Genomic DNA, 12587 nt, shown 5'->3' with positions numbered 1-12587 from the left:
AATAGTTTCTAGTCTACAGCCAGGCAAGCAAGCCCCATGACAAGCACAGGAGCCTGACAATTAATATCTAAACAGATATAAATTTGATATAGCATACTATGATCAAATCTATTGTTATCTCTAACCCCTCATACCCTACACCAGATGCCAGAGGGGACAGTTACGGGTTAACCCTGGTGGGCAGCTCAGCTCCATGCAACTGCTCTCTTACTCCCCTCCAGTGGGATGAGGGAGAACAACCAGAAGGGTAAAAGTGTGAAAACTCAGGGTTTGAGATAAAGACAGTTTAATAAGGAAAGCAAAAGTCACACACGCAAGTAAAGCAAAACAAGTAATTAATTCACCAATTCCCATGGGCAGGCAGGTGTTCAGCCATCCCAGGAAAGCAGGGCTCCATCACAAGTAACAGTGACTTATGAAGACAAAGGCCATCTCTCCGAATGCCTCTTCCCTCCCCTTCCTCCTTCTTCCCCCAGCTTTCTGTGCTGAGCATGATGCCATATGGTATGGGATATTCCTTTCTAAGCTGGGGTCAGCTGTTCCAGCTGTGTCTGCTCCCAGCTTCTTACCCTGAACTTCGTTGCACTCTGGTTTATAGGGTCTTCTTAATCACTTGACTTCTGAGGGAAGGTAGGCAGTACCACAGTTGATGGCAGTGACTCAGGGTAGATCTACAAGAAGTGGTTTTATACTTTTTATCTATTTTGGAAATGTTTCTGTGGACTATGGATCATCTAGTTCCTATTATCCTATTTTTGACCTCAAAGGAAGTCAAAATAATGATAGCATTCTGAGAAAAAATAACCATAAGAATCATTCTCATGTGAGTTTCCATAAGGAAAGGTGTACAAGTATGGAAATATAGCATATTTGTTCACAGAGCATACTGTAGGAGGTAATATTTGGTGCAGGAAAAGTGTTTCTGAATTAACTCATGAGCATGTAGAATTAGGAAAACAAATGCAAATCTAGCACAAGGTCTCCAACTACTTGGCTTCTGTCCAGAAATTTGTCTAAACTAACTTTCTTCTGTTCTGGCCATCGTTGCCTTTCTCTCTCTTACAAGCAAAGAGGCCCTCTATTCAAGAACTGCTGAAGTTTTGTTCTTCTTGCCTCCAGAAACAGCCAGGTGCCTCTTTTTTTTGTTTCAGTTTCTAAAAGAAAAGAAGGTGAACAGAATAACTGGCTAATAGTGTTGTGTGAGTCCCCAGGTGTGGTGTGGTTGTCACCTTGGTAACATTTTAGCTTTTCTGCTTGGCATCTTACAAATAATAATTCGAAGTCCTCCCACATCCCCTTCATGTAACTCAGTCTGTGGAAAAAATGTGAGTTATATTTCCATATCCAATTTTAGAATTTAAGGGGTTTATGTATGAGAAAGTTTAAAAGCTATCAAGATCTCTCAAAATACTGCAGCCAGCACTAAACACACCGGGCTGTGTTCTCTGCCAAAATCTTTCTCAGTAAATCCTAATGTGACTTGATAACTTAGCTGTGGGCTTAGCCTTGGAATAGAGCCCAAACTTTGAAAGACTGGAAGTTTCAGTTGGCAAAAATGTGAAGGTGCAGTGGTGAATTCATAGCAGACTGGGGTTTAGCTTTAATTATAGTAAGGGAACTCAGCTCTCAGGCAAAATCCCTTAAAAAGAGAAGCAATAAGAAAAGGTGAAGAAGGAGAAAAGAGACAAGTTACAGTTTATTCCCCTCTCTGTGACTGAAGCTGAGACTTTCAGAAAAGGGTTTTTTTTTGGCTGTTATCTCTTTCGGTCTCGTTCAGAGTTGGAAGCTGTATTGGGTTTCTCTGGCCGGGTTTTGGTAGCAGGGTAATTTTCAGAAGTGAAGTGGTTGTTTCTTGTTTTAATTATAGGGTGGTTCTTTAAGCATACTGCCGTATTTCTAGGTTAATGCACAACATCAATGTCTGTACCAGCATCAGACTTCTGAGCAAACTCAGGCAGCTGATTTTCTATTCACAGTTTCACAGTAATCCTGTTCCCTCTTCATTAACACAGTGTTCAAGGCTTTCACATGCAGTTTGTAAACAGAGAATCATTAATGCTTGCTTCGCTTTTCACTTTAGTGACAACCTTCATCCTGAAAAAGTGTGTTCCTGAGAACATTTCCATTCATGCTGTTGCTAGAAAGTTATTTTAAACCAAAGCAATTTTCTCTCTCCAAACTAACCAAGTTCCTCTCTCAGTCAGTTGTTCAGATTGATACTCAAGACACAGGCCTCTCCACAAATGCTCCATACCATGCTTGTCCTCTGTGTATGTTATTAGCAGAACACAGAATCTCTCACTTCCCTCCTACTTTTTAGCCATGTGATGAAAATAGGAGATCTCAGGGTTGCCAGTTTTTTCATGTTTCCTTTGATTGAGAATTATAAAATTAATTAAAACTCCTCTCCCTGGAAATACAGTCTTTACCTGAATAATTACAGGTGTATGGCAGACAAGTTGTTTCTGCAAAAACCACATCAGCTATAGCTTATTCTGTAGTTCTTTACAGTGTGTTAATTTCTGAATAATTAATTTATTCATTTTTTTTCATGATTTTCTTATTCACTTAGGGGGAGGGTTGTATTTAGTGTTTAAACTCACTGTAGTTAAGCTACTCTCTCCTGTGTCAACAAAAAAATACTTATCTTTGTTATAGAACAGAGGAAATGAACAGGGGAGCCAGGTAGTTTTCAATGTAAGCCTGATTTATTTTTATTTTTTTTATAGAAAGTCATGTCCCATCTCCTGATTTCAGCTTCCTTATCAGACAAACTGATAGGTTTGCAAAGGTCTCTTTGCATCTCTCAATGCCAACTGTTGTAAATATGGTTGCTCAGTTCGCATGTGCTCCAGAGGGACACTGTCTTTTAAATACATACCTGGGTTGAGATTTAACAGATGGAAGGAGGACAGTAAGCACCTTACTGTACTAATTATCCTCTATGCTGCTATGATGGCAGTTGTGTTAGCTGATTTTCTCTTTAGTGAAACCAAACATCACACCCAGAGGTAAGACAGAGCTGGGTCTCCTTTGCTTGACTGCACATAATGTATGACCAGACTTCCCAGATCTCCAGAATTACTGGAACAGGAGCTCTGAATTCAAGGGATATCTAAATAGCTTGAAAAAAAGGACATACAAGCTTCTTTGGCTCAGATGATAAACTTGCTTTGCATTTAGCAGATATTTTATATATTCCTTTTGGGAACTGTATCAAGTAAGTTTTTTTGCTCTTATTTGTACTTCACTTGTTTTTATAGATGTCAAGTGTCTGCTGTGCTGTAGTCAGGAACATAAAATACTGCCACAGTAACCTGTGACAATGCCTTGTCTGCTTGTTCCCTATTTATGGTGCAGTAATGGTTTGTTTCTTAGTCTAAACCCTAGGACTGTATTTTAATGAAGATTTAAGGCTACTATACAGCTGCTATTCAAACTGTGTAAGAGAGGCATGTTGGAATAACTCAAGATTTACTGCTGAACTGTCAGTCTTCAAGCTACCAAGTGTCTTTACCCTTTGGTGCAGTAGCTACAGTGGAAACTCTGCCCACTGCTGTGAAGCAGACACAGCGATTAATGAACCTGAGGTGCACTAATCAAACATATGTTTTCTTGACACAATGATTGTGTTATATATCACATCTGAATGTACAGGCCTTTATCTTTCCTTAATGATCTAGCAAGGGGGCTTTTTTAAATGTGGGTGTTTTTCATGCACTCCTTAGATTTGTTCCACAGGGGGTGGCCGTTAAAAACATCTGACGGGCATGCAGTTAGCCAGCGCCCTGCTGAGATTAGTAAAATACTATATTTAGTAATCGCACTACATCAAGGAACTCCAGCATTGCAGGAAACAGTTTGATTCAGTGGGTTTTTTCTAATTTTTAAATTTTTTTTATTGTATGTCTTATTATTTCATCTGGGGCAATCTTTTTTTTCAACTTGGTCTTGGGTTTTGTGTCTGTTGTTTCTACTTTTTGTAGGAGACTTTCCCCCAATTTTATTTTTATGTTTTTACTGTACTCCTGTTCTACCCTCACACAAAAAGAAAAAAAGAAAAAGAAAATAAAAAGAAAAAAGGAAAAGGAAAAAAAAAAAGAAAAAGAGGGGGGATTGTAAAACAGGTAGTAAGAATGAAAAGTGGCATTTGGAATCTCTCCTCTGGTGCTCTGTGTCTTAAGAGATTGATCTATTATTTCTTAGGAAAGCTCTGTGGATAATACAAGGATTCATGCTTTTAAGTACTAGAATCCTATATGGTGAAAGTTCCTAAAATTGGCTTTGAGAAAATGGTTGACATGAGCAAGTATATTAAATTTATTTCTGTGCCAGAAGTATTTCTTCACCATTAAATATTCGTGAAACAGACTTGAACCACAAACTGGATTCTTTCATTTTTTTCCTGTAGTAGTTGACATGACTAACAGTAGATGAACCACATAAAAAGGAAGAGTAAAGACCAATATGGAAAAGACAGCTTTTTACCAGGATGCTAAAGGAAGCAAACTGTTTCATGCTACTCTTGTCCAAATCAAAATTACTATTTTAACATCTGATCTCTGAGCTCATTCTAGTTTTCTTGTGACTGTAAATCCAGAGCAGCCTGTATGAAATCTTGGAAACTATTCTGTAAATTCAGGACTAAATTGGGTCCTCTCCCCTTAAGGGGTAGATTTAAAGGAATACCATCCTTTGTTCTAACAAAATAGTCCAAGCTTGTCAATCCAAAAGATTTGTGCACTGCTGAACATAATGGCATTTTATTACCTAGTTTATTTCTGTCTAGCATTCTAAGGCTCCTGCTGATGCTTTGACTCAGAATAGTTTTTGGTTTGGAAACCTGAACTCTAGTGTCACAGATGACTTCTTTCTTTTGGTAATTTGTATTATTTTTGTAAGTTATTAAATGTTCAAGAAAGAAAGTGTTTGTCCCGACAGAAGTTGTGTTTCAAACTGTGAACATCTAAGCAGCAGTGTGTGAAAATAGTAACCTTTATTTTTGCTGCCCTCAGACTCTTGTTAGTGCAGTTAGCTTGTTTCTAACAGTACTTTGGTATATAATAGTTAAGCTTAAGTACTACGTACATGCAACAGGTCTCTCACCTTCCTCAGCTGTGACTCAGTAAACCATAGCCCTTGTTCATGCAGAAGGACAGATGTTCTAATTCAGAAGTGCCTGCTGAAGGCAGCTCTTGAAGTTAGGGACATTGTATTTACAGAATAATTTATGCAGTTTAACTGCGGCTATTATCTGAAACTGCATATTGATCTAGTGGTTTAAAGTAACTTATTGCAAGATTAATCTTCCAGTATTTTTTGCATTTTCAAGTAGGAAAGTGTGTTATAGTAAAGGTAGATAGAAGAGACATCTTTATATAAATATGAAAAATATGGGAAATTTCCTGCTTTTGGAGCAGCGTTATGATAGAAGTAACCTTAAATGTAATTTCTTATGCAGATTTATACAGTGTAATTTAGTCTTTCCTTTATAAAATAACATGCAAAGTTAAGAATTCTGGCTATGCCATTCCACATTCAATTGTAACATTGTAAACATTCATCTTATGTCTTCCTTTATGTGCAGCTATAAATGCCCATGAAAATATTTGCATCTCTTCAGTAATTTAAAATATTAAAAACAAGAGCCAAATTTAACATAGTTGTCAAATAGTTTTAGATCTTCACATACATTTCTATATACACATGCCAGTTTAGTTGTACCCCTCCATATGTACTCATACCATGCAGCTTATTCCTGACTGAAGCAATCTGTAAAAAGAATATACAGTTCCATCTTGTGAATATGGAACATGTAAGCATATATGTGTGAGTAAATCCATGGCATGTGCTTGCAGAAAAATTTACTTCTAGAATTGATTTCTTTATTTTGATGCCCAGGATGCACTTTGCATTTTACAGAAGGAGTATTCGTGCCCTGCCCTCACAGCACAGTGGAGTGCTGTGTTTGGGATTCCTGAGCTGGGTATACATGATTTATCTTAGGTGTATGTAGTTACCCGGGAGAAAAGCTGGCAGTGCTGTATGCTTTTCCCAATAAATGAGCAGGCTCATTTAGAGTTATTGCCAGGATCTTGTTGGGGTGGCACCGCTTTGTGCTGTGTAGACAAATCTTGGAGGAGAATTATGTGTAAATCACTCATAATAGTCTGAGGCTGGAGGTCCTGCATTTTACTCAGAAACTTGCACAACCCTTGCTACAGACCATGCCAGCCATTGTTTTCTGACCAGATCCTAATGCTGTTCTATCAAATCTCTGCTTATATGTTATCTAAATAAAACACTCTGAATTTTAATGAGTGAAATTTCATTGCTGTTTAATCCTTAAAATGCACTGAGCTAATCTATGAGTGTCCCTTAATTATAAAAACCTGAACCAAGAAAATTAGGTCCTGAACGTAGATAGTAGTTATTTTCATAACTCTTTTGTTTTTACCTCTATAATATGGAAAGAGAAAATGACCAATTGTGATTAGGCCAGAGGTCTTAATGGTGGGTTTTAGTCCTAGGACTGCCATTCACTCCAGTTGGTGCCTAGTAAATGTGGACGAGTCATTTGATGTCTATCCACAAAGCATCCTTATCTGCCTCACAGAGTTGTGGTGAGATGAACTGTAGGTAAACACTCCTGACTCTTGAGGCACTGAGGAACTTAGAATAGTGTTATTATTGTCGTCATGAATCTCAGTAATGGCTATGTAATCACCATCAGAGCACTTGGCCAACCTACAGTCACCACTCCTTGATCACAGGTACACTGATTCAAGTATTTCCTGTGCCCTCATGTTCCCCTGCCTTAGAGGACTTGATATTCTTAAACTAGTTTTATAGTTGTTCAGATTCCTCCCACACTTAGTCATAATAGCATGGACATATAAACTGAAATATTTGCAACATGCTGCTGGCTGAAAACCTGGAAGTATCTGCTGCTATTTGGGCAATTTGATAGTTATTTCACTACTGCTATTTCTTTCTGAGTGCCTATTTTAGGCATTCTGCTCAAATGGGTAAATACCTAGCACTCTTAGTTGACCAAAGGAAAAAACCCCAAACTTTGGATCATAGATCAAACTTGAAGAAGAAAGAAATAACATAGTTTGAGACTGTAACAGCTGGACTGATAAATAACAAAATAGGATTACTGGGGAATTGCACGTGCGCATGCCAAATGGAGAAAAAGTCTGAATGTTTCTGCTGACTGCCCAAATCTGTAGACTGGAGAGATTTGATGAAAGGACAGAGTTTTATTCTGGTCCCATTCAAAGTCCAGTCTTTTGTTTTTTGTATCACTATTCATATTATTAACATAGAAAGTGTTTATTTTGGTTCAACTCAATTGCTTCAACAGAACAAGAGATAATTAGAGGACTGTTGTCTAAGAAATTGCAAAGTAATGACCTTGATACATTGAGATGAGGCCAGAAGTGCAGCATGAAGTCCCTTTGGAAAAGTTAAACCTAGAAAGATACCAAAATTCTGAGTTTATTGTAATTTCAATGTGTGACTCTAAAGTAGGTGTGAGTCAAATCTACTATAGTAGATAATGTAGTGTCATGTAATACTAATGACGTTTCCTCTGGATATCTCCTGTTCTTTCAGCTTGTTAGCCTTGCTTTATTCCAGTGGACGTTAGTAAATTGTAACCTTATTCATATTATTCTCGTTAAAAATAAGCCTACAAATGTGCTACACAGTTTAGAAAATACCATTTTCCCATTTCTCCATATGTGCTTTTCTTGGTCACCAGATTTTGCCCCTTTTGTGATGTCATAGTTGCAGTACACAATCATCCTCTTGACCTTTGCTGCCCCATTTCTCCACACTGCATTCCCACAACACATAGTCAGTAGAATATCTATCTTGGAAATAGTTGTGGAAGCTTGATAAACCTTTGTCATAACAGTAGTTCCTGACATTTAAAGAACTTCAGTTTATATTTGCCAGCCAAATTTCATACCTTCATACCTCTTTCAATTAATCAGAGTTAAACCATTGTATATGTGAAGGGGCCTCTTGTGGTTTCTAAGTAAGTAGTATGGCTTTTCTGGCAGAGAGCCACAAGCAATTTAGTAGGTACATAGTGTGGGGGTTGAGAGGAAGAGAGACAGGAGTAATCCAGAAAGCTTTAAGAAGGGCTGAATGAAATCAATATTTCTATACACAGTACAAGACTTCTGCATTCTGTATCTTACTTTTGGCCACAGCAAAACTGGTTTAATATGGTGTCAGTAAAGTAATTCTGAAGCATAGCACCAACTTGGTTTTCCTCTCACTCAGCCAGTTTTGCGCTGGTTTTACTTCCGTTGAAGTATTCCCAATTTGCACCTGTGGCAGAGAAGAGTTAGGCACAGGGGATTTAATACACATGGTGTACAATTGTCATATGTGTCACTAAACTGTTTCCACAGGAATAAATCTAATACAATTCCTAGTTGTTTTCAGAAATAATACTTTATTCTCTAGCCTGTCAAGATGAGGCTTTACCATGTATCTTTTGCCTGAGAGCCATACAGCTGTAAATAGATACCAACATAAAAGGTCTGTCTCCAGCAGAGCTGATCTCTCTTTCCAGTTCTGACAGGGGTCACATAGTCAATGTAAATTACCACCATAAACTAAATTCCACTCTCCTGCAGAAGAAAGTGCTTGATCTGCCTGTCTAGAAGTCAGGAGCTATGCAGAGAACTGTAATACTCAACAATTCAGCATGAGTGGCAACCTTTTCTTAATAATGAAACACTGGCAACATTTAATTTCATTTTTCCCCATCATATTAAAATCCATACTTTCTTTAGGGGATTTAAGAACCATCTGAGGAACCTGAAAACAAGGAGAATAATTTGAGTAGAAGCACTGTCTTCCTCTGTATTTCATGAAAGATTCAGGTTCAACACGTGCAACTTGACCTCAGTAGGGAATGAGTTACTCTTAGGAAAGGATAGCCTAGACATCTCAAGAAGAATGTGAATTCTTCTCCATTTTATCCTGTCATTTTGATTTAATTGAAATATACCATATTAGCCATGTCAAAGGAGTTAGTGGATTTTAGTAGAAATGGAATTACAATTGAAAAATTTAAACTTTTATTGCCAAGTTTTAGGAGTTATAATGATTTACATGGGTGTTTTATAACTAAGCTAAAATGTGCTGTTAAAAATGCCATGTAGGTGGGAAACTATAACTTCAAACTAGATTCTTATATAGATATAACATCTTGAATTCAGTCTGAAAGGTCTCAGAATCTGAAGAACACAGCACTTCAAAAACTATCCAACAGACATATCACGGAAAATTTGGCCCCAGTTCAGCATGTGACTATCTAGACTATTTTACACACTCCTTGTTTTATATTAAAGATGAATTCAATGTAGATGTCTGGAATTCTTCTTGCAAACTTGTTGAAAAGGGGCAGTATTTTAGCATGACTCCCTTGTACAAACCTGGTGTTTAGCAGATTACGTATGTTATTCTGTTATAGGTACACTACAGTGATAGACAAAATGGCAAAGAGTGTATGACCTGTTTGACACTGTCTCCTGTGCAGATGACTTTCCAAGGTATCGGAAGCTCCATTGAAGCCAGCCATGACCAGGTATAATACCTTCACCCCACACTCTTGTAATTTTATTAATATCTGGTAAGGCCAGAATGTTAGCATCAGTGAATTTTAAATTTCGACACGTCTTGTGTTTTTCATATGGCATGCTCTTGTCACTGGGATTTGCCTATCTTGCCCTAGTAAAATCCTGATTAGATCTAAAGAGTGACATGGAGACAAAACTATATTGCCTTTTCCATATTTTTAAGACACATTAGGAAAGCCTGAAGAACTTTAGTTTTAAAGTCAGACGTAAGGTTTGTGCAAAGATTTTGTTCGGTCTTATTTATGTATCAGGTCTTGTCTATCCTATTTTTGCTAGAAGATTGTGAGTAGTTGGAAAAGCAGAGAGATGAAGCCATCGTCTCTAGCCATCATCTGTCACAAGAAACTGGCATTTCAGAGGGGAAAGGCATTTTTAATCAGACTGTGTAAAACTCCCATTTTGTTTGGCTGTTGATAAAACATTTAATTCAAGATTCTGGCAAAAAGCCAAAAGAAAAGAAAAAGGCTCAGTGTTAATAATTTGTCACCTTGCTGCTTCAGATGGGAGCTGAGGGGGGCTTCCATTCTAGTTGTCTTGTCCACCAACACTCTTATGTATAAAAGGAAGACAAGACTTTGATACTCTGAAAGTTTTAAGAGCAAAACAGGACATGTAGAAGAAAACATTAAACCAAACCTTGCAGCTTTCATATTTTCAGTAGATTAGAAAAAATTACCATGTTTACTTGCCTTTACAGACCATCTTTAAATTTTACTATGTTCACATTTACCATATATTTTATCAGACTCTATGCGAGATTCTTTAAGAAAAAAAGGAAGGTCACCTTAAGAGTTAGCAGAATTAGTTACTTTTGGGGAAGTTTCAGACACTCTTAGTCATGTTTGTGTTTGGTGGGTTTTTTATTGGAAGTTCCTAAGTTAGTTGTTAACATGAACTAAGCCCATTAGTTATTTACATGGTAACATGAGGATACTTCCTGCCCTTAAGTGTTTGATGTTTTACAGTAATGGAGAGCTGTGGTAAGTCAGACCGTACTTTGACATTCAATTCTCATTTCATCCAGCAACTTGTTTATGCTGTTCTAAAACCGCTCCATTTTTCTTTCAGTAAAGACAGGCTCTTAAAGTATAGTTATAACACAAGTATGATATTTAGACATTTCAATGAATTTAAGGTGGTCCCTGTCAATTTGGTAACAACTACACTCTGGGCTACCAGCCAGCTTGGCCTTTGTCTTAAAATTTATTTAGGCTAGAGTATGATATGTAAACAGAAAAAAAGACTTTGTAAGCAAAAAGCACATTTAAGCCATCTGAATAATTATATATTTAAGACTTCCAAATGCAAAAGTTGTATTGAGCCTGCAAAGTCAAGCACCTAGAAATTAGGAAATTCCAGATGTGCAGCATTAGTTTGATCCCAAATGCACCCATTCAGTGCTCCAAACAGGACATTCTTTTGGGAAGAAAAAAAAATTCATAAAAATCACATAGATAACGATTGTATCATATCATGTTTGCAAATAGGTACCAATTAAGTTTGCTTGGGCCATTATGTAGCTAGAATTCCTCATCTTGCTTCAATTTGAAGTTTAAAATATGTTCATCATTGGGTTTAGTTATGCAATTTTCCACAGGGTTCTTAAAATGGAAAGAAAAATGTTTTGCTATTGCGTGATGGGGTAGTTGTTGTGTTACTTGAACCCAAATTATTTTTGCAAAGATTTTGTCTGAGCTGAGAGCAAAAGAAAATACTGGACACACAAATTTCTGCTCATCCCTTTCCTAAATGTCAAAGGAATTTCATTTTCTGGGGAAGAGGGATGCTGTTGACTGGTTGTTTTTGATAAGGGGGTAGCAGGACTGGATTAAAACATCATTTGCCATCACCTGAATAAATAGAGAAAATCATTAGCAAACCCAGTGTTTGTCAGGCACTGAAATTAGTAAGTTGATGACAAAATTAGAGCTATTAATGGACTAACAAAAGGAAAAGTCCCCTTTTCTTTCTTGTTTCTGTGTGATTGGTATGATTTCCCTTGTTTGCTACAGTTGCCCTCACAGTAGGTTTATTTGAAATAGTTATTATTCTTATAAAAATAGGAGAGAGAACTGCTGTACCTTTGTTAAGCTGAAGTTATTCACATTTTAAAGTCTTGTTAAAAAAGTGTAAGATATCCATATGATATAAAACACATTCTAGAAAATCTTCTTTGACTTATGTAATCTGTCAATTTTAAATTGTCACTGTCGTATTGTACAGTGATTAGGATGGGCTAGTCACCTGGAAGCTTGTGATTTCAGTGGAGACATAGTGATTTGCATCAGGTGTGAGGCCTGGCATAATTTGACTTCAGGAATTGTCTATTTTTGTGCTTATGAAGATACTTTTTGTCACATTCATTCTAAAATATTGATTCTATAATTTCTAGAGTTTTTTATGGAAAACTGAATGAGACTCTGAAATATTTTGTGGGAAAGGGGTGAAATCTGTTGTGTGAGAATATCTAATAAAAAAGCTATATATCAGATTTGTCACTATATTATGGCAGAAGAACCACAGTACTGTGGTATGTGGTAGCTGATCATGTACCTTGATAAAAAAAAAGAAATAGAAATTAAAAGAAAAAAAAAAGAAAAAAGAAAAAAGAAAACCATGTTGCCAATGGCATCTCCAACACCATAGAATACCTTTTAGACTGGACTTGTCTTTTGTAATGTGTCTCTCTACTCATATCCAGTAGAAAATTTTTTACCCAGTAGATACCAAAGTAGTTACAATCCTATATAAGTATATTATCTGGCTTTTTCAAATATGCCAAGACTTGACACAGCAGTTTTTCAAGTCCCTTGCTCTTTTCCTGTACCTCTGTAGGGAGTTTTCATTCTTTAGATTGGTTTAGCTTGTGATTTTAATGAGTTCAAATATTTTCCCCACATACTTCATCTGAGCAATTTCAGA

At 36.9% G+C, this 12587-nt stretch overlaps 1 protein-coding gene across 4 annotated transcripts in view; it reads left to right on the top strand.

Annotated features, from left to right (window-relative positions):
• STAU2 (staufen double-stranded RNA binding protein 2) overlaps nt 1-12587 on the top strand; it is a 150190-nt gene that overhangs the window by 78797 nt on the left and 58806 nt on the right. For 3 of the 4 annotated variants that reach the window (XM_027638546.1, XM_027638547.1, XM_027638549.1), the window contains exon 12: nt 9500-9613. The exons of the other annotated variant lie outside the window; for it this stretch is intronic. In XM_027638546.1, the coding sequence (XP_027494347.1) occupies nt 9500-9613 (114 nt within the window). The remainder of the gene's footprint in view (nt 1-9499; nt 9614-12587) is intronic. 4 annotated transcript variants of the gene reach the window in all.

Source organism: Corapipo altera, unplaced genomic scaffold, assembly GCF_003945725.1.
Source record: "Corapipo altera isolate COAL_440 unplaced genomic scaffold, ASM394572v1 49, whole genome shotgun sequence".
Lineage (NCBI taxonomy): Eukaryota > Metazoa > Chordata > Aves > Passeriformes > Pipridae > Corapipo > Corapipo altera.
The sequence above is the reverse complement of the archived record's forward strand: the minus strand, read 5'-3'. Positions and strand labels throughout refer to the sequence as shown.